General features: G+C 45.9%; 1 protein-coding gene across 1 annotated transcript; it reads left to right on the top strand.

Moving 5' to 3' along the window:
* The first annotated feature begins 1,231 nt into the window (after positions 1 to 1,231).
* On the top strand, positions 1,232 to 14,110 carry PIF1 (PIF1 5'-to-3' DNA helicase). The gene is made up of 13 exons (XM_077278681.1): positions 1,232 to 1,432; positions 2,307 to 2,877; positions 3,656 to 3,785; positions 3,992 to 4,117; positions 5,005 to 5,158; positions 5,240 to 5,354; positions 5,543 to 5,649; positions 6,782 to 6,921; positions 7,215 to 7,321; positions 12,226 to 12,313; positions 12,691 to 12,836; positions 12,912 to 13,103; positions 13,982 to 14,110. Exons 2-13 carry the CDS (start codon positions 2,311 to 2,313, stop codon positions 14,018 to 14,020), a joined length of 1,911 nt encoding a protein of 636 aa, XP_077134796.1. The 5' UTR covers positions 1,232 to 1,432; positions 2,307 to 2,310; the 3' UTR covers positions 14,021 to 14,110.
* Positions 14,111 to 22,160: the final 8,050 nt, after the last annotated feature.

Below are 22,160 nucleotides of genomic sequence, written 5' to 3'. Positions count from 1 at the left end.
CATTGCCCCCCACACAGTATAATGGCCCCCACAGATCCCCCTAAAAAATATAATGGCCCCCACACAGTATAATGCCCTCAAAGATCCCACACACAGTATAATTCCTCCACACAGTAAAATGGCCCCCACAGATCCCCCCACACAGTATAATAGCTCGCACAGATCCACCCACACAGTATAATGTTCACCAAATATGTCACTACACAGTATAATGACCTCAACAGATACCCACACAGTATAGTGACCTCCACAAATCCCCACACACAGTGTAATGACCCCCACACAGATCTCCCTAGACCGTATAATGGCCCTCCACAAATCCCCCCACACAGTATGATGCTCCCACAGCTCCCCTCCACATAATATGATGACCCCAGTGTCCCCTACACATTATAATGTCCCAACGGCTCCCCCCACATAGTATGATAAGCCCTGTCACACACCCAGTATGAGGTCCCTTCCCACAGTATGATGTCCCTTTACACCAGTGGAAATTAAAAAAAAAATCCTAGCCCAAAAGATGCAGATATAATTAAATGCAGGTAGACAGCCCCGAACCTGGCAGTGAGACTCGGGTGAATTCATGGAGGGGCAGGAGGATGAGGATACAGTCCGTCATCGCTCATTTAATGGCTCGGGATCGGTCGGTGTCACGCACCATCAGGCGCCTTCACATGTCCGTTTTTAAACAATTTGGGAGTCTGCAATCACAGTTACTACAGACGGGTCTTCCCAATATCTGACACTACTACTGTGCTGTGAATTAGGAGCCTGAGCTCCGACCACTTTTCGGACACCCAGTGTATAAGGCGGTGACGGCGTAAAATTGGCAACATTTGTTACACTTTACACTGTAATTCTGTCAAGAACTGCCCGGTCCCATGAGTGTGACAGACATTCCCGTTATCAGACTGAGCAGGGCCCATTGGGGTTCTCTTCGGGCTGATCCCACATTGGAAAGAGTTGGATGACCCCCACCCCCCTCAATTAACTTTCAACATTCATGATCTTTTTATTTTATAGACATTGACAGTCTCAAAGGATTGTCTGCAGCGTTTTCTACAAGAATCTGCTCAGCACCACGAGGATTTGTGCTTTTTTCTTTGCCAGCATGTCACATTAAACACAACCATGACTTTCCCTAAACAAAGATGGACGCCGCGACTTCCGAGGAGTGAGCACGTGACCAAAACATCCAGGGCCTTAACGGACCGATAGCGTTGACGTCACTGGAACGCGATTGGTTGATTCTTTAAATGTCTAATTTCTGATTGGTTGAATTTCTGAGCCGGCGAATTTGAACTTTATATCGCGTTTGATGCAGGATCCGGGGAATCAGAGCCGGGGAGAGAAAGAAACGAGGCGGCAGCGGGCGGCAGAGCCGGGGACAGGGCGAGACCCGCGGGCTGATCGGAGTGTGGAAGAAGCTAAGGTAACGCCGCAGCGAGCAGATCTGTGCATGTAGTGACTGGTGGGGTGTTGTATCTGTCAGTGCTGGGATGTGACGCTCACTGGGCCACAGATCTGATATGAGCCATGTACATTCATAGTAAAATTCCTTTAATCCGGCACTTACAGGGATTAATTTGGTAATTGATTAATTTGTCTTTATTTTTGGTGGTATTTCTGGGTTATTAAAGGGGTATTCCACTGTTATGGGTGACCCACTGCTGAGGGTCTCATCACTGGGACTCCAATGGTTCCTGAAATCGGGGCTCTGCAGTGTCCCACCTGAATTGAGTGATGGTTGAGTATGTATATTCACCACCGTCCCCCCTCATTCGTTGTCTTTTGGACATCTGGAAATGGCCGGTGGTCTCCTCAATCCCAGGATCCATAGGGGGCCCAATGGTGGGACCCCCCAAAACTAGGCCACAACTTACTGTTATTATAAAGACCCTTTAATAAGACAGAAATTCCACAACAAATGAAGCAAATAATGATGGTAACTTATCTACTTTTCCATCTCTGGTAGAAACTGCTGTAAAGCCCTCAGAGCACAACTCTGTGATTGATGTGGATGCTGACAGAGGAATAATCCTGCGTTACTGGGATTTGCCCCCTATTAGCTGGTGTTGGTGGTGGGGGTCTCCTTTTGATCATGGTGCCCACCTGTATCTCACTGGACAATTTATCTATTTTACTCACTTATATAGCGCCATCATATTCCGCATCGCTGTCCCCATTGGGGCTCACAATCTAGATTCCCTATCAGTATGTCTTTGGAGGGTGGGAGGAAACCCCCGAGGCCACGGGGAGAACATACAAGCTCCTTGCTGAGTGACAACCCTTGACTCCTCTTTCAGGAAGATGAATCTGGCCGACCACCTGTCCCCGGAGATCCAGAGCAGCGTCGCCATCGAATATCTGAATGCATCTGGACAGACACTGAAACGTAAAGTCATCCGTAACGCCTTCACCTCGCTGGGGCGTAATGAATTTCGGGAGCTGGTGCTGAAGGTCAGTGATGGGAAGTTACCCCAAAACTTTATCCTGAAGCAGATCCAGATCTTCACCCGCTTCATTCAAGATGGGAAGAGCTCCATCGTGCTCCAACCGGATAATGTCCAGCTGCTGATCTCCAACTGCCCCTCCGACAAACTGAAGCACTTTATGAAAACCTTAATGATTAAGCACGAGGTGGGGAGGAGTGAGAAGCCGGTGAATGAGCGCATGCGTCTGCTGTCAGGGCTGCCACGTGTGTTCGAGACCATCAGTCCTGTACAGAAGAAGGACTTGGAGCAAGCCAATGAAATGCGAGCAAAACTCCACAGTCAGACGCCCTTGAAGGGGAAGGGGCTCAGTAACCGTGGAACCAACGCTGCAAACCGATGTCCGCAGAAACGTCCAAGGACGGCATCATCCGAGAACAGTCTGGTAGGTTGCAAGACAGGGCGGCATTCCTTTACCGATCCTGAGTTACATCGTGTATTATACTCCAGAGCTGCACTCACTATTCTGCTGGTGCAGTCACTGTGTACATACATTACTGATCCTGAGTTACATCCTGTACTATACCCCAGAGCTGCACTCACTATTCTGCTGGTGCAGTCACTGTGTACATACATTACATTACTGATCCTGAGTTACATCCTGTATTATACTCCAGAGCTGCACTCACTATTCTGCTGGTGCAGTCACTGTGTACATACATTACATTACTGATCCTGAGTTACATCCTGTATTATACTCCAGAGCTGCACTCACTATTCTGCTGGTGCAATCACTGTGTACATACATTACATTACTGATCCTGAGTTACATCCTGTATTATACTCCAGAGCTGCACTCACTATTCTGCTGGTGCAGTCACTGTGTACATACATTACATTACTGATCCCGAGTTACATCCTGTATTATACTCCGGAGCTGCACTCACTATTCTGCTGGTGCAGTCACTCTGTGCATACATTACATTACTGATCCTGAGTTTAAAATGTTACTTTTCAGCTTCTTCCATTTATCCATAAACACAAAAGACACTGGACTCCAAGTACATTTATTTATTGTCTGATGAGTAGAATTCCAGAACTGCAGTGCATAGTGTCACCTATATCTGTTTCATGTCTCGGACCTCAGGAAAGGTCAGAATTGGCTGTGAGTACCGCTATCGATCTATGTTGTATTTTACATAACTTCAGTATTTGATTTGTAGATTTCTGAGCTCCGTCCCAGTAAGAAGCCGACTCTGACCATGCCCCGCCAGCTGCATCTCTCCACTGAGCAGTCCATGGTTCTCAGCACCGTCCTCAGCGGGAAGAATGTGTTCTTCACAGGAAGCGCAGGTCGGTGCAGACGACTTCTAATATATTTCTTTTCTATAAATCAATAATCACCATTTACTTTTATATATAAATATTGTTTTTATTTTGTATAATTTTTCTAGTTCTCTTGATACGTCCTGCAGTGTGAAGAATGGAGACTTTTATTATATCTTGATCTGTGAACGTCTGATCCCTTCTTTATATATTACCTTTCTCCTTATTTCCAGGCACAGGAAAGTCTTATCTGCTGAAGAGGATTATCGGGGCTCTGCCCCCTAAAAGCACTTATGCCACAGCAAGTACCGGGGTTGCAGCCTGTCATATTGGCGGCACCACATTACATGCCTTTGCAGGTGAGAAGTAACCTAATAACTGGTGCATCAATCCATTAGAGTTTAAAAAAAAAAAAAAAAAAATTATATATATATATATATATATATATATATATATATATATATATATATATATATATATATATATATATATATATATATATATATATATATATATATATATATATAATCTCACACACACCCATATATCTGCGATGGTCTATGGGGGGAGCTATCCTGGTGCATCACTGAAAGGTCTTAATGGCATCCTTTGTGCAAAAAGAAAAAGAGCATGAACCGCACATCCCAAAATCATACGTTGATCTAAAGCCGCTAGGCAAAAATTTAAATACTGAACATGAGGTTTTCAGTTTAACATTCTGATCAGACTGTATGAAGCCCACTGCCCCTTCACGGCAAACCTCGTAGTGGGTCCTAACGCCCTAACGGAGCGGAGCCGTGCGGCGACCACCGCCGCAGCGGCCATGCACCAGCAGGGCGGACGGCCTGTTGTCCCACAGCACCCATGCTGCGAGACTGAGCCCCCAAGACTCCAGACCGCGCCGCCCCACCAGCACAAAGCCACAGCAACAATGGCCGCCACACAGCACCAGCACCAAAATGAAAGGAGCATTTAAACTCACCTTCCTCCAGCTCTTCAGTGAGAGCCAAGATGGGCTAGACCCCATGTCTTCATGGCATCTACAATGGCCTGCATCAGCTATAGACACATGATAAGATTGGCTCCACCTGCAGCCACCACTAGGGGGAGCGCTTTGCATACATCTAAATGTGTACATTTTGGCTCCCCCTAGTGGAGCCTTTTATATTACTGTTTTGGCAATGATGAATGATGGTAGTTGTCTGTTCTATGGTCAGATCTTTCCTATCTTTTATCTTGGTTTTAGGGATCGGTTCTGGGAAGGCTCCACTGGAGCAGTGTGTAGACTTGGCCAAGAGGCCGGGGGTCCGTCAGCACTGGATAAGCTGCCGGCAGCTGATCATAGATGAGATCTCCATGGTGGAAGGGGAGTTCTTTGATAAGCTGGAGGCTGTCGCCAGGTATGGTGGCTGCTCTGGTGGGCAGATTCTGTGTGGGTGGTGTCGAGGCTGAATACTAAGCCGTATCGTTGTCCCTCGCAGGGCGGTCCGCGGGCGAGATGAGCCTTTCGGCGGGATCCAGCTCATCGTTTGTGGAGACTTTCTGCAACTTCCACCAGTGACTCGGGCCTCAAATCAGACCAAGTTCTGCTTCCAGGTAGGAATCTTCATTACCATCAATTGGCAGGTTCCAAAGTTGCATCACCCCTCAAAATGTTGCCCCTGACGGGAGCTGAAGTGATGCATTGGGGTCCAGTGTCTTTTGTGTTTACGGACAAATGGAAGAAGCTGAAAAGTAACATTTTGTGCCTCTCTGCTAATAACCAGCATCTCGCTGCTCCACAGACCAAAAGCTGGAGGAGATGCATCAACCTGACCATGGAGCTGACGGAAGTGCGGAGACAGACGGACAAGAAGTTCATCGCTCTGCTGCAGTCGATTCGTCTGGGCAGGTGAGGGGGAACGGGTCGCTGGGTGCATTGTCGGGGCAGGTGACTGCAAACGGGTCCCTGTGTGCATTGTGGGGGTAGGTGAGAGGGAAAGGGTCGCTGGGTGCATTGTCGGGGCAGGTGACGGCATATGGGTCCCTATGTGTATTGTAGGGGAAGGTGAGGGCGGATGGGTCCCTGTGTGCATTGTAGGGGAAGGTGAGGGCGGATGGGTCCCTGTGTGCATTGTAGGGGAAGGTGAGGGCGGATGGGTCCCTGTGTGCATTGTAGGGGAAGGTGAGGGCGGATGGGTCCCTGTGTGCATTGTAGGGGAAGGTGAGAGCGGATGGGTCCCTGTGTGCATTGTAGGGAGAAGTGAGTGGATGGGTCCCTGTGTGCATTGTAGGGAGAAGTGAGAGCGGATGGGTCCCTGTGTGCATTGTAGGGGAAGGAGAGGGCCCATGGGTCCCTGTGTGCATTGTAGGGGAATATGAGGGCGGATGGGTCCCTGTGTGCATTGTAGGGAGAAGTGAGAGCAGGTGGGTCACTGTGCGCATTGTGGGGGCAGGTGAGGATGGACGGGTTACTGTGTGCATTGTTGGAGTAGGTGAAGGTGGATGGGTTGGTGTGCATGGTGGCGGCTGGTGCATTTTGCAGGGCTAAGACTCAGTTTGCTCTGACAACTTTTCGCTTTTGTGGCATGCTGGGATTTGTAGTTGCAGAATATTGTGATGATGTAGAACCTTTAGAGCCAGACAGACCTATTATTAATCACGATTTTCCAGGTAGCTGTCTCCAAGTGCGCTCCACACCCATAGGCTGCTCCGTCATGTCAGTGGCAGCAGCGTTTTACTAGTCCGTTTATAAACCCTCATGCTGCCTCACTATGTTGACTTCCATATTAACTGCCCTAAGCGAAGTCCGTATTGTGGCCTGTATTGATAGGGACTGAAAAAGATTAAGAATTTTGTAAAAACAGCGCCACCCTCATCAACAGGTTGTGTATGATATTGCCATTCGTTGCAATAGAGCTCAACTGCAGTACCTAACTCAACCAGTAGATGAAGGTGGCGCTGTTTCTAGAAGAAAGTGGTCTTATTTTGCTAATTCTGTACAATCCCTTTATATCATTGGGCACCGAATATTTTGCCATCAGATGCACTGAAGAGGTGACGAGGCAGCTGTTACTGACGGGGAACCACAAAATTGAAAGGGACGGGATCCTGGCGACGCGGCTCTGCACCCACAAGGACGATGTTGACCTGACGAACGAGCGCAGATTACAGCAACTACCTGGTATGGATGGGACCCTGATACAGCTGACGGGGGCGCACATGCTGATCAGCCCTTTGTGGGCCCCTATAATGGCTGCTGCTTGATAGTGGAGTAACACATGACTGCAGGGTCTGACTACACAGTGTGTTAGTAGTCTGTTACCATGGTTACCTTCACAGTTAGTGTGCAGCCAAAGTAAAAAAAAAAAAAATTGAACTAAGTCTGCATCGCCTTTTAAGGAACGGGCTATGCTGAGCAGCCCTCCCATCCCCCCTCTGATTGCAGTGATACATGGCGCTCTGTTCTGTCTGCAGGGGAGACGCACAAGTACGACGCCCTGGACAGTGACCCGATGCTGGCGAAGACTGTGAACGCGCAGTGTCCGGTCGGGGAGCAGATCCTGCTGAAGAAAGGGGCGCAGGTGAGCGGACGGTGAGGGCCCCTTCCTGTGCTGGAGCCTTGTCCTTGTGCAGATGCTAAAATCTCTGTTGTCCGTGTTGTGCAGGGCCGGACTGGGACTAAAATTCAGCCCTGGCATTTGAAGTTACACAGGCCCACTTGTCACATGGTGACTGTATAATACCTTTGTACACTTGTAGGCAGGGCCGGTTTTAGGCAAAGTGGGGCCCTAGGCAAAGTTTAAAATGGGGCCCCAAATGCTAACATATTGCACATCACACAGAAGCCTTTCTGTTGTATTTACGTGCGCTGAGTTCAGGCCGCTAAACGAGTTTGATCGACAATACTGAAGTTGTTCAACGCTTGTTTCCCGGCCTCTTTCCACCAGCTGAGGAATAATGATGAGACAGAACGATCACTAATAGATCACTAACAGATCACCATACAGTATCATGTTTTCAGCAGCACATCTACAGTTTACACTGGCAATGTGCTGCTGACAACAAGGCTTTTAGTTCCAGCAAAAACAATCCGAATATGCAGCATTTTACTTGTTTAGTAAAATACACCCCATAGTCCTCCATATATTATAATGTGCTCCATAGTCCTCCATATAGTATAATACACTCCCTATAGTCCTCCATATATTAAAATACACTGCTCAGTCCTCCACATAGTATAATACACTCCTCATAGTCCTCCATATAGCATAATACAATCCTCATAGTCCTCCATATAGCATAATACAATCCTCATAGTGCTCCATATAGTATAATGCACCGCCACAGTCATCCATGTAGTACAATTCACTTCCCATAGTATAATGCACCCCATAGTTCTTCATATAGTATAACGTATTCCCCATAGTCCTCGATACAGTATAATGCAGCCCACATATAGTATAATGCAGCCACCCCAGAGTATAATGCAGCCACCCCAGAGTATAATGCAGCCACCCCAGAGTATAATGCAGCCACCCCACAGAGTATAATGCAGCCACCCCAGAGTATGTAACCCCCATAGAATATAATACAGCCCACCTCCCCATAATATATAATGTAGCCCCCCATAGAATATAATGCAGCCCCCCATAGTATATAACGCAGCCTCCCCCATAGAATATAATATACCCCCACAATAGTATATAACACAGCCACATAGTACATAACATGGCCTCCCCCATAGAATATAATATACTCCCCATAGTATATAGCAAAGCCCGCATATTATATAGCACAAACCGCATAGTATACAGCACAGCCTGCATACTATAGCACAGCTCGCGTAGTAGATCACACAGCAGTATTCAGCACAGACCACACAGTAGTATTCAGCACAGACCACACAGTAGTATACAGCACAGACCACACAGTAGTATACAGCACAGACCACACAGTAGTATACAGCACAGCCCACGTAGAAGTATACAGCACAGTCCACACAGTAGTATACAGCACAGCCCACAGAGTAATATATACAGCACAGCCCACAAAGTAATATATACAGCACAGCCCACAAAGTAATATATACAGCACAGCCCACAGAGAACTATATACAGCACAGCCCACAGAGAACTATATAAAGCACAGCCCAGAGTACTATATAAAGCACAGCCCAGAGAGTACTATATAAAGCACAGCCCAGAGAGTACTATATACAGCACAGCCCAGAGAGTACTATATACAGCACAGCCCAGAGAGTACTATATACAGCACAGCCCAGAGTGTACTATATACAGCACAGCCCACAGAGTACTATATACAGCACAGCCCACAGAGTACTATATACAGCACAGCCCACAGAGTACTATATACAGCACAGCCCACAGAGTACTATATACAGCACAGCCCACAGAGCACTATATACAGCACAGCCCACAGAGTACTATATACAGCACAGCCCACAGAGTACTATATACAGCACAGCCCACAGAGTACTATATACAGCACAGCCCACAGAGTACTATATACAGCACAGCCCACAGAGAACTATATACAGCACACAGTAGTATACAGCACAGAGCACAGCCCACAGAGAACTATATACAGCCCACAGTAGTATACAGCACAGAGCACAGCCCACAGAGAACTATATACAGCACAGAGCACAGCCCACAGAGAACTATATACAGCCCACGGTAGCATACAGCACAGAGCACAGCCCACAGAGAACTATATACAGCCCACAGTAGTATACAGCACAGAGCACAGCCCACAGAGTACTATATACAGCCCACAGTAGTATACAGCACAGAGCACAGCCCATAGAGTACTATATACAGCCCACAGTAGTATACAGCACAGAGCACAGCCCAGAGAACTATATATAGCACACAGTAGTATACAGCACAGAGCACAGCCCACAGAGTACTATATATAGCACAGAGCACACAGTAGTATACAGCACAGAGCACAGCCCACAGAGAGCTATATACAGCCCACAGTAGTATACAGCACAGAGCACAGCCCACAGAGAGCTATATACAGCCCACAGCAGTATACAGCACAGAGCACAGCCCACAGAGTACTATATACAGCCCACAGTAGTATACAGCACAGAGCACAGCCCACAGAGTACTATATACAGCCCACAGTAGTATACAGCACAGAGCACAGCCCACAGAGTACTATATACAGCCCACAGTAGTATACAGCACAGAGCACAGCCCAGAGAACTATATATAGCACACAGTAGTATACAGCACAGAGCACAGCCCACAGAGTACTATATATAGCACAGAGCACACAGCAGTATACAGCACAGAGCACAGCCCACAGAGTACTATATATAGCACAGAGCACACAGCAGTATACAGCACAGAGCACAGCCCACAGAGAGCTATATACAGCCCACAGTAGTATACAGCACAGAGCACAGCCCACAGAGAGCTATATACAGCCCACAGTAGTATACAGCACAGAGCACAGCCCAGAGAACTATATATAGCACACAGTAGTATACAGCACAGAGCACAGCCCACAGAGTACTATATACAGCCCACAGCAGTATACAGCACAGAGCACAGCCCACAGAGTACTATATACAGCCCACAGCAGTATACAGCACAGAGCACAGCCCACAGAGTACTATATACAGCCCACAGCAGTATACAGCACAGAGCACAGCCCACAGAGTACTATATACAGCCCACAGCAGTATACAGCACAGAGCACAGCCCACAGAGAACTATATACAGCCCACAGTAGTATACAGCACAGAGCACAGCCCAGAGAACTATATATAGCACACAGTAGTATACAGCACAGAGCACAGCCCACAGAGTACTATATACAGCCCACAGTAGTATACAGCACAGAGCACAGCCCACAGAGAACTATATACAGCCCACAGTAGTATACAGCACAGAGCACAGCCCACAGAGAGCTATATACAGCCCACAGCAGTATACAGCACAGAGCACAGCCCAGAGAACTATATACAGCCCACAGCAGTATACAGCACAGAGCACAGCCCAGAGAACTATATACAGCCCACAGCAGTATACAGCACAGAGCACAGCCCACAGAGAACTATATACAGCCCACAGTAGTATACAGCACAGAGCACAGCCCACAGAGAGCTATATACAGCCCACAGCAGTATACAGCACAGAGCACAGCCCAGAGAACTATATACAGCCCACAGCAGTATACAGCACAGAGCACAGCCCAGAGAACTATATACAGCCCACAGCAGTATACAGCACAGAGCACAGCCCACAGAGAGCTATATACAGCCCACAGTAGTATACAGCACAGAGCACAGCCCAGAGAGAACTATATACAGCCCACAGTGGTATACAGCACAGAGCACAGCCCAGAGAACTATATACAGCCCACAGCAGTATACAGCACAGAGCACAGCCCACAGAGAACTATATACAGCCCACAGCAGTATACAGCACAGAGCACAGCCCACAGAGAACTATATACAGCCCACAGCAGTATACAGCACAGAGCACAGCCCACAGAGAACTATATACAGCCCACATCTCTTCTCTTCCTCCCCTCACCTCCTCCGAGAATGGCCCCACAGTCCAGAAAAAAAAAAACTCTCCTCACCTCTCCTCGTGCCCAGCGTTGCTTCCTGGTTCCTGCTCCTGTCTCAGCAGCTGCAGTCTGCCCGGGACACAGCGGGTGCGCGATGATATGACATCATCGCGCACCCGCAGTGTGAGAGGCAGAGCGGGGAATGATGGGAGAGGACAGACGCTCTCCTCCATCATTGCATTCAACTGTACCGGCGTCTATACGCCGGTATAGTTGAATGCGACGGCGGGGGCGGCGGATTGAGCGGCCCACCACTGGCACCGGCCCTTCTGGCATTTGCCAGAAGTGCCCTATGGCCAGTCCGGCCCTGGTGTTGTGGGAGATCAGACTGTAAGCGGGGACGAGCCGAGCTTTACTCTAGGGTCTTCCTTAAGGGTCTCCTGCGGCGCTGAGGACGGCAGATATGTGCACGATTGTCAGGGTTCTGCCGACACAACTCCCCATGTGAAAGAAACGGACGCTGGAGATCCCTTTAAAATTTCCATATTCCCGCTATATTCTTCTTGTAATGATGTTGTCTTCTACTCCACTAAGCTCCAGAGCAGCATTCACAATTCTGCTGACTACCATTTGGAATCTGTGATGGCCTGTCAGTTTGGCGAACCTCCCATAATGCACCACGTGATCTGAATGGGTCAGTGTTTTCCATTATCAATCCCCCCCGACCCATACTGTGACTAATCATTCCCACCATGCAATGCAGAGGCTCGCGCTCTTTAGATGCTGAACCAGCAGAGGGGAGAGCAGTAGAATGTCCAATATCTGTGGGCCGACAGGAAATCGGCAAAACTGACCGCAGATCTGCTTGTGACTGGAGTATAAGGCCTCATCAATGTTGTCTGAAGACTTCGCTCCGTTTATTCTCCTCTGATTGCAGGTGATGCTGGCCAAAAATCTTGACGTCGCCCGCGGTTTAGTGAACGGAGCGCGAGGAGTCGTCGTTGGGTTTGAAGGGACAGAAAGACGTAAGTGATAAAGCAAATGCTGAGAATCCACAAGATAATAGTGACACCTGCCCCCAGTCCTAAAACGCAGGCTGTACTCCCTTCCCTTCCATTACTGAGATAGAAGATTACAGTTGGTGCTTTTAGGATTCTATGGAGGGAGGAGCGAGAGGCCGACAGACATTCCACTGCAAGTTCTAAAGCGTCAGTTAAACTTTGAATGACTGGATACAATGTATCTATTCTGGTCGGCGAACACGTCCTATCCATACTGGAGGCCTCGTCACTAAACTGTCTGTTACCCCACTGCAGCCCCTAAATCCTGACTTTTGTGTTCAGTCTTCTTTGATTTTCTCATCTTTTGCTCACAAATTGGAACCTCTTGTTCCTCTCTTCAGCTTTTCCCAAAGTGCGTTTCCTCTGCGGGGTCACGGAGGTGATGAAGCCGGAGCGCTGGGTTATTAAGGCTCACGGCGGGGTCTTCCTGAGCCGACAGCAGTTACCTCTGAAGCTGGCGTGGGCCATTTCCATACACAAGAGTCAGGTACGTCGCCCTCCACCCGAGGAATGTCCGGTGTGCTGCTATGTGGCCAATGTCTGATTCGGGTTGTTTCTGCAGGGGATGACGCTGGACTGTGTGGAGATCTCGCTGTCCCGTGTGTTTGAGAGCGGCCAGGCGTATGTAGCGCTCTCCAGAGCTCGCAGCTTAGAGGGGCTACGGATCATGGATTTTGATCCCAAAGCCGTAACTGCAAATCCTTACGTTCTCCAATTCTACGCCAGACTGAGGAAGGAGCGAGCGCTGTACCAGGTGAGGGGTGGAAGGACAAGGCGGGGGTATGATCGGGATAGGCTTGCATTATAGTAGTTATATTCTTGTACATAGGAGCAGTATTATAGTAGTTATATTCTTGTACATAGCAGCAGTATTATAGCAGTTATATTCTTGTACATAGGAGCAGTATTATAGTAGTTATATTCTTGTACATAGGGGCAGTATTATAGTAGCTATATTCTTGTACATAGTTGCAGTATTATAGTAGATATATTCTTGTACATAGGGGCAGTATTATAGTAGATATATTCTTGTACATAGGGGCAGTATTATAGTAGTTATATTCCTGAACACAGGAGCAGCATTATAGTAGTTATATTCTTGTATATAGGGGCAGTATTATAGTAGTTATATTCTTGTACATAGGAGCAGTATTATAGTAGTTATATTCTTGTACATAGGAGCAGTATTATAGTAATTATATTCTTGTACATAGGAGCAGTATTATAGTAGATATATTCCTGTACATAGGAGCAGTATTATAGTAGTTATATTCTTGTACATAGGAGCAGTATTATAGTAGTTATATTCTTGTACATAGGGGGTAGTATTATAGTAGTTATATTCTTGTACATAGGAGGCAGTATTATAGTAGTTATATTCTTGTACATAGGGGCAGTATTATAGTAGTTATATTCTTGTACATAGGTGCAGTATTATATTAGTTATATTCTTGTACATAGGGGCAGTATTATAGTAGTTATATTCTTGTACATACGGGGCAGTGTTATAGTAGCTATGTTATTGCACATAGGGGGCAGTACTATATTGTAGTTGTTGGTACTGGCCTTATTAATAAGGTATACATGTGTTTAATCTAAAAATTATGGTTCTCCGTTTTCCCCCTCTTGCAGACATGTGTGGATCCTTACCTGGTGGACAAGGAGAATTGATGTTTGTTTTATTTTACCGATTTTCTCTGTAAATATTAGTGTACAGAAAGGAATTGCTATTTTTTATATTAAAACTTATTTTTGTACATTTGTAATTTTGAGTTCTTGGATTTTGGTCATCATGAAGCCCTATAGAGGGATGCGTTCTCTGGACGCACGCACACACTAAAAATCTAGAAAAACAATCTGCAGAAAAAAAATTTGCACACTTGAGTTGCAGATTCTGGTGTGGATTTCCTTCATTGCTGCCTGTATAATCTGCTTTGTGTTATGTTAGTGAGACTCACGCTGTTGACAACAATGGCAGCGTATGCGCACTGAGCCATCGATCACAGATCACTGTGGTCTGCTTGTGTCCACAGGATATTAAAATGCCGCCCAGCAGCAAACATGGTGGTGGGTAACGCTGCACATCACAATGTTAGTAGATCCTAAGTCTATGTGCACACGTTGCAGATCCGCAGCGTTTCTTCCGTGCGGAATTGCACCAAATCCACAAAGGGTAGCTCAAGCAATGTTAATCAATCGGAATCCAGAATTGGTGTGCACATGCTGCAGACAATTCTGCACTGATTCGCAGGGTTTTATTTTCTGCAGCATGTCAATTCTTTTTGCGGATCTGCAGCGTTTCTGCACCCATTGACTTGCATTGAGTCAGTCAAATCCGCAGCTAAACTGCAGGTGTAAAAAGGTCTGCGGAATTGCGTGCCAAAAAATGATGCGGAAAGGAAGGAGAGAGTGTGTGGGCAGAGAATATGTGCGGGTCTGTGTGTGTCTTTCTGTGTGTGTGGCCAGGCATCGTCTGATGGGACTACTACTCCCATCCGGCTATGTCTGCTGTCACATATAACAGTGACAGCATGAGCCGATGATAGGACAGTAGTCCCATCATCGGGTGACTGTGTTCAATTGTGAAACAACAAAAAAAAACAACATTCATACTCACCAAACGCCTAATCCCCGATGCCCTCGATCTCCTGCAATAAAAATAAAATAATAAACCAACATATACTCTCTGTCTGCCGTAGTCCATTTGCCGAGTGTCCCACGACGATCTCGCGTGTAGAACAGTCACATCGGGAGTTGTAACTGCTATACCGGCCTCCGGTGACACACTGACAGGAGGTGATCAATTTTATGTCAATATTTTTTTTTTTGTGGTTCCCCTGTAAACTGGCCAGTAACGGCTAAGCAAACATCTGTTAGCTGATATGAATAGCCTGGGTACTTTTTTGGCTATTGGCTCCTTCCCAGAATATTAACATCAGCCGTCGGCTTTCTCTCTGTTAGTTATGAAAATTCCACGAGAGCCCACACAATTTTTGATTACATTTAAAAAAAAAATAAATAAACCTTGCGTTTCACGCAAATTTTGTGTGTGTGTCCTTTATTTAACTATTTATGTACTATTGTATTAATGAGAGTATCTGGTTGACACATACATATATATTTATTTATGCTCAAAAAAATAAAGGTAACACTTAAACAATAGAATATAACCAAGTAAATCAAACTTCTGTGAAATCACACTGTCCACTTAGGAAGCAACACTGATTGATAATCAATTTCACATGCTGTTGTGCAAATGGAATAGACAACAGATGGAAATTATTGGCAATTATCAAGACACCCTCAATAAAGGAGTGGTTCTGCAGGTGGGGACCACAGACCACATCTCAGTACCAATGCTTTCTGGCTGATGTTTTGGTCACTTTTGAATGTTGGTTGTGCTTTCACACTCGTGGTAGCATGAGACGGACTCTACAACCCACACAAGTGGCTCAGGTAGTGCAGCTCATCCAGGATGGCACATCAATGCGAGCTGTGGCAAGAAGGTTTGCTGTGTCTGTCAGCGTAAAGTCCAGAGGCTGGAGGCGCTACCAGGAGACAGGTCAGTACACCAGGAGACATGGATGGGGCTGTAGGAGGGCAACAACCCAGCAGCAGGACCGCTACCTCAGCTTTTGTGCAAGGAGGAACAGGAGGAGCACTGCCAGAGCCCTGCAAAATGACCTCCAGCAGGCCACAAATGTGCATATGTCTGCAGAAACGGTTAGAAACCGACTCCATGAGGATGGTCTGAGGGCCCGACGTCCACAGATGGGGGTTGTGCTCACAGCCCAACACCGTGCAGGACGCTTGGCATTTGCCACAGAACACCAGGATTGGCAAATTCGCCACTGGCGCCCTGTGCTCCTCACAGATGAAAGCAGGTTCACACTGAGCACATGTGACAGACGTGACAGAGTCTGGAGATGCCGTGAAGAGCGATCTGCTGCCTGCAACATCCTTCAGCATGACCGGTTTGGCAGTGGGTCAGTAATGGTGTGGGGTGGCATTTCTGTGGAGGGCCGCACAGCCCTCCATGTGCTCGCCAGAGGTAGCCTGACTGCCATTAGGTACCGAGATGAGATCCTCAGACCCCTTGTGAGACCATATGCTGGTGCAGTTGGCCCTGGGTTCCTCCTAATGCAGGACAATGCCTGACCTCATGTGGCTGGAGTGTGTCAGCAGTTCCTGCAAGATGAAGGCATTGAAGCTATGGACTGGCCCACCCGTTCCCCAGATCTGAATCCTATTGAACACATCTGGGACATCATGTCTTGCACCATCCACCAACGTCACGTTGCACCACAGACTGTCCAGGAGTTGGCGGATGCTTTAGTCCAGGTCTGGAAGGAGATCCCTCAGGAGACCATCCGCCGCCTCATCAGGAGCATGCCCAGGCGTTGTAGGGAGGTCACACACAATACTGAGCATCTTTTCCTTGTCATGAGGCATTTCCACTGAAGTTGGATCAGCCTGTAATTTGATTTTCCACTTTGATTTTGAGTATCATTCCAAAACCAGACCTCCATTCATTTTGATTTACATTGATAATTGTTATGCTTTATTGTTCTGAATAGTGATGAGCGAGTGACCTCTGAGTATTTGTTATTGTTCAGAGATTTACTTTTAATCGCGGCAGCTGAATGATTTACAGCTACTAGACAGTATGATTACATGTGGGGATTCCCTAGCAACCAGGCAATCCCCACATGTACTCAGGCTGGCTAGTAGCTGTAAATCATTCAGCTGCCGGGATGAAAACTAAATCTCCGAGTGGTCACAAATACTCGGAGGGCACCTGAGCATGCTCCGGAAAACCCGAGCAACGAGTACCCTCGCTCATCACTAGTTCTGAACACATTCCACTATGCAATGAACAAAAATTTCCAACTGAAATATTTAATTCATAGATCTCTAGGATGTGGGATTTTAGTGTCCCCTTTATTTTTTTGAGCAGTGTTCATACACATACATATACACATACAAATACATACACATACATATACACACAAATACGCATACATATATACACATATATACCAATATACATACACATATACACACATACGCATACATATACACATACATATGCATACACATGTACACACACATATACATAAACATACATATACTTACATACATATATACACATACAAATATATACACATACATACACAAAAACTCATACATATACATACGCATACATATACACATACACATATACACACATATACATAAACATACATATACTTACATACACATACATATATACACACACATACACACATACATACACACATACACATACATAAATATACATACACATACATATACTTACATACACATACATACACATGCATATACATATACAGTGCCTACAAGTAGTATTCAACCCCCTGCAGATTTAGCAGGTTTACACATTTGGAATTAACTTGGCATTGTGACATTTGGACTGTAGATCAGCCTGGAAGTGTGAAATGCACTGCAGCAAAAAAGAATGTTATTTCTTTGTTTATTTTTTTTTTAAATTGGGAAAAGTTTTTTCAGAGGGTCATTTATTATTCAACCCCTCAACCCACCAGAATTCTGTTTGGTTCCCCTAAAGTATTAAGAAGTAGTTCAGGCACAAAGAACAATGAGCTTCACATGTTTGGATTAATTATCTCTTTTTCCAGCCTTTTCTGACTATTTAAGACCCTCCCCAAACTTGTGAACAGCACTCAAACATGGTCAACATGGGAAAGACAAAGGAGCATTCCAAGGCCATCAGAGACAAGATCGTGGAGGGTCACAAGGCTGGCAAGGGGTACAAAACCCTTTCCAAGGAGTTGGGCCTACCTGTCTCCGCTGTTGGGAGCATCATCCGGAAGTGGAAGGCTTATGGAACTACTGTTAGCCTTCCACGGCCTGGACAGCCTTTGAAAGTTTCCTCCCGTGCCAAGGCCAGGCTTGTCCGAAGAGTCAAGGCTAACCCAAGGACAACAAGGAAGGAGCCCCGGGAAGATCTCATGGCAGTGGAGACATTGGTTTCAGTCAATACCATAAGAAACGTACTCCACCGCAATGGTCTCCGTTCCAGACGAGCCCGTAAGGTACCTTTACTTTCAAAGCGTCATGTCAAGGCTCGTCTACAGTTTGCTCATGATCACTTGGAGGACTCTGAGACTGACTGGTTCAAGGTTCTCTGGTCTGATGAGACCAAGATCGAGATCTTTGGTGCCAACCACACACGTGACGTTTGGAGACTGGATGGCACTGCATACGACCCCAAGAATACCATCCCTACAGTAAAGCATGGTGGTGGCAGCATCATGCTGTGGGGCTGTTTCTCAGCCAAGGGGCCTGGCCATCTGGTCCGCATCCATGGGAAGATGGATAGCACGGCCTACCTGGAGATTTTGACCAAGAACCTCTGCTCCTCCATCAAGGATCTTAAGATGGGTCGTCATTTCATCTTCCAACAAGACAATGACCCAAAGCACACAGCCAAGAAAACCAAGGCCTGGTTCAAGAGGCAAAAAATCAAGGTGTTGCAGTGGCCTAGTCAGTCTCCTGACCTTAACCCAATTGAAAACATGTGGAAGGAGCTCAAGATTAAAGTCCACATGAGACACCCAAAGAACCTAGATAACTTGGAGAAGATCTGCATGGAGGAGTGGGCCAAGATAACTCCAGAGACCTGTGCCGGCCTGATCAGGTCTTATAAAAGACGATTATTAGCTGTAATTGCACACAAAGGTTATTCCACAAAATATTAAACCTAGGGGTTGAATAATAATTGACCCACACTTTCATGTTTAAAATTTATAAAAATTTAACTGAGCAACAAAACTTTTTGGTTTGTAAGATTTATGCATCTGTTAATAAATCCTGCTCTTGTTTGAAGTTTGAAGGCTCTAACTTATTTGCATCTTATTAAACCTGCTAAATCTGCAGGGGGTTGAATACTACTTGTAAGCACTGTACATACACATACACCTACATATACATATATATACATACACGTTTACATACGCAAACATACGTACACATATACATACACATACATACACATGCATATACAGTACGTATATATACAAACACATAGGTACACATACACCTACAAAAACATACACATATACATACAAGTACATACACATACATACACTCATACACACATAGATACACATATTCACACATGCATAAACATGCATAAGCATACATATACAAACTTATACATACACTTACATACACATACATATATAGACATACACATACACGCACCTAAACATACATGTACATATACATATACATTTATACACATACATACACATGTACATACATATTCATACATACATGTGTATGTATGTGTATATGTACATATATGTGTATATATGTGTATGTGTGTATATGTATGTATGGATATGTGTATGTAAACATGTTTGTATGTGTATGTATATGTGTATATTTGTGTATTTAAATGTATGTGTATGTATGTATGTTTGTGTATGTATGTGTATGTATGTATATGTATGTATGTGCATGTATATGTATGTGTGTTTATATATTTGTGTATGTACATGTATGTGCATATATATGTATGTGTGTACAATTATGTGTGCATGTATGTGTATGTAGATTCAAGATTCAAAGAAGCTTGATTGGCAGGACCAAATACACATCAGTTTTGCCAAAGCAAGTGTATAAAGGCAATAGGGATAGGGACTGTGGGGATGTTGGGTAGGAGCTGTAGGGGAGGTGGATGGGGGCAGATCCATTGTGGGGGCTATAGCCCATGGCATAGGGGAGGTGGATGGGGGCAGATCCAGGGTGGGGGCTATAGTCCATGGCATAGGGAAGGTGGATGGGGGCAGATCCATTGTGGGGGCTATAGTCCATGGCGTCATAGTTGTCTTTCTCGCAGAGATGTGAGAGTCTCCTGAAGTGAGTGTCCCTCACTGCTGAGTATTTGGAGCAGTGTAGCAAGAAGTGGGTTTCGTCCTCTATGGCCTCCTGATCACAGTGTTGGCACAGTCTTTCCTCCCTGGGCTTGTAGTTCTGCCTGTGTCGGCCACATTCGATGGCCAGACTGTGGGCACTGAGTCTATATCGGCTCAGGATCTTGCGATCTCTGGGGTCCGGGAGTTTCTCCAGATATGGGGCCAGTCTGTAGTCTCTCTGTAGGCTCCGGTACATGATCAGTTTCTGTGAGTTGTTGATATCATTCTTCCAGTCACTGACATACCTCTCCTGGCCTTCTTCTGCCATCTTCCTGATTCCGGCTTTTGTCAGGTTGTTGTGATTGGTGTTCTGGTCCGGTTGGGTTTGGCTGGGCTGTTCCGAGGGTTCTGGTTTTTCTGTTTCACCTACATGTATCAGGGCTTTATGGTGATGGGAGCTTGGATTGCTCCTATGCAGGTGAGCCCGGAATGACAGCACCCTCTTTAGAATTGTTAGGTGTAGAGGGAATCTGCCCAGCTCGGCCCGACAAGCACTGTTGGGGGTGCTCCGGTGGACCTAGAGAAGGTGCTTGCAGAATTCCAGGTGGAATATTTCTGTTGGACTGGAATCCCACCTTGACCAGTCTGGGTAGGTGTGGGGACCCCAGACTTCGCTGCCATACAGGAGGATTGGGGCGATGATGGAGTCAAAGATTTTTAGCCAGACCCTCACTGGTGGCTTCAGATGGTAGAGTTTCTTTTGGATGGCATAGAAGGTTTTGCAGGCCTTGTCTTTCAGGGTCTCTATGGCTTGTTTGAAGCTCCCTGACCGGTGAATCTCTAGGCCCAGGTAGGTATATTTGTCCGTTCCTGTGAGGTCGCAGTTGTTGAGGACAAAAGATGGGTGCTGGTCTGATCTTCTCTTTGTCCTGGAGGCCTTTCTCGGTTGGTGACAGCAGCAGCAGGTCATCTGCATACAGCAAGAATTTCACCTGCGTGTCGTGGAGGGTGAGACCAGGTGCTGAGGAGGATTCCAGGACGGTAGCCAGCTCGTTGATGTAAATGTTGAAGAGTGTTGGACTTAGGCTGCAGCCTTGTCTGACCCCGCGGTTCTGCTGGAAGTAAGCAGTTCTTCTGCCGTTCACACTCACCCTGCAGCAGTTCTCGGTGTAGGAGCTTTTGATGACATCATAGGTCTTTCCTCCTATTCCACTCTCCAGCAGTTTCAGGAATAAGCCCGGGTGCCACACTGAATCAAAGGCCTTTTTAAAGTCCACAAAGCAGGCGTATATCTTCCCATTCTTTGTATTGTAGACGTGTCTCTGAATGAGGCTGTGCAGAGTGTAGATGTGGTCAGTGGTTCGGCATGAACCCTGCTTGGCTCTTGCTGAGGACGTTGTGCTCGGTGAGGAAGGCGAGGATCCTCTTGTTCAGGATACCGTTGAACAGTTTTCCCAGGTATATGTATGTATGAATTTGTATATGTATGTGCATGTACATGTACATGTATGTATATGTGTGTATGTATATTTGCATGTATGTGTATGTGTATCTATGTATGTGCATATATTTATGTATGTATATGTATGTTTGTGTAAGTATATGTGTGTATATGTATGTGTATGTGTGTATGTATATTTACGAATATGTGTATTTATATGTATGTGTGTGTTTATGCATGTGTGTATATATATGTGTATGTACGTGTATATATATATATATGTTTGTGTATGTGGATATATGTGTGTGTATGTATATGTGTATAAATGTGTGTATGTGTATGTATATGTGTATGTATGTGTATGAATTTGTATATGTGTATGTATGTGTAGGTGTATGTAGGTGTATGTACATGTTTATGTATGTATGTGTCTATGTATATGTATGTATAT

This window comes from Ranitomeya variabilis, chromosome 8 (genome assembly GCF_051348905.1).
Source record: "Ranitomeya variabilis isolate aRanVar5 chromosome 8, aRanVar5.hap1, whole genome shotgun sequence".
Classification (NCBI taxonomy): domain Eukaryota; kingdom Metazoa; phylum Chordata; class Amphibia; order Anura; family Dendrobatidae; genus Ranitomeya; species Ranitomeya variabilis.
The sequence above is the reverse complement of the archived record's forward strand: the minus strand, read 5'-3'. Positions and strand labels throughout refer to the sequence as shown.

Coding starts and splice junctions, on each gene's coding strand:
- PIF1 (XM_077278681.1), top strand. CDS start 2,311: ATGAATCTGGCCGACCACCTGTCCCCGGAGATCCAGAGCAGCGTCGCC. Junction 5,355..5,542: donor AGACCAAGTTCTGCTTCCAG/GTAGGAATCTTC, acceptor GCTGCTCCACAG/ACCAAAAGCTGGAGGAGATG. Junction 5,650..6,781: donor CAGTCGATTCGTCTGGGCAG/GTGAGGGGGAAC, acceptor TTTTGCCATCAG/ATGCACTGAAGAGGTGACGA.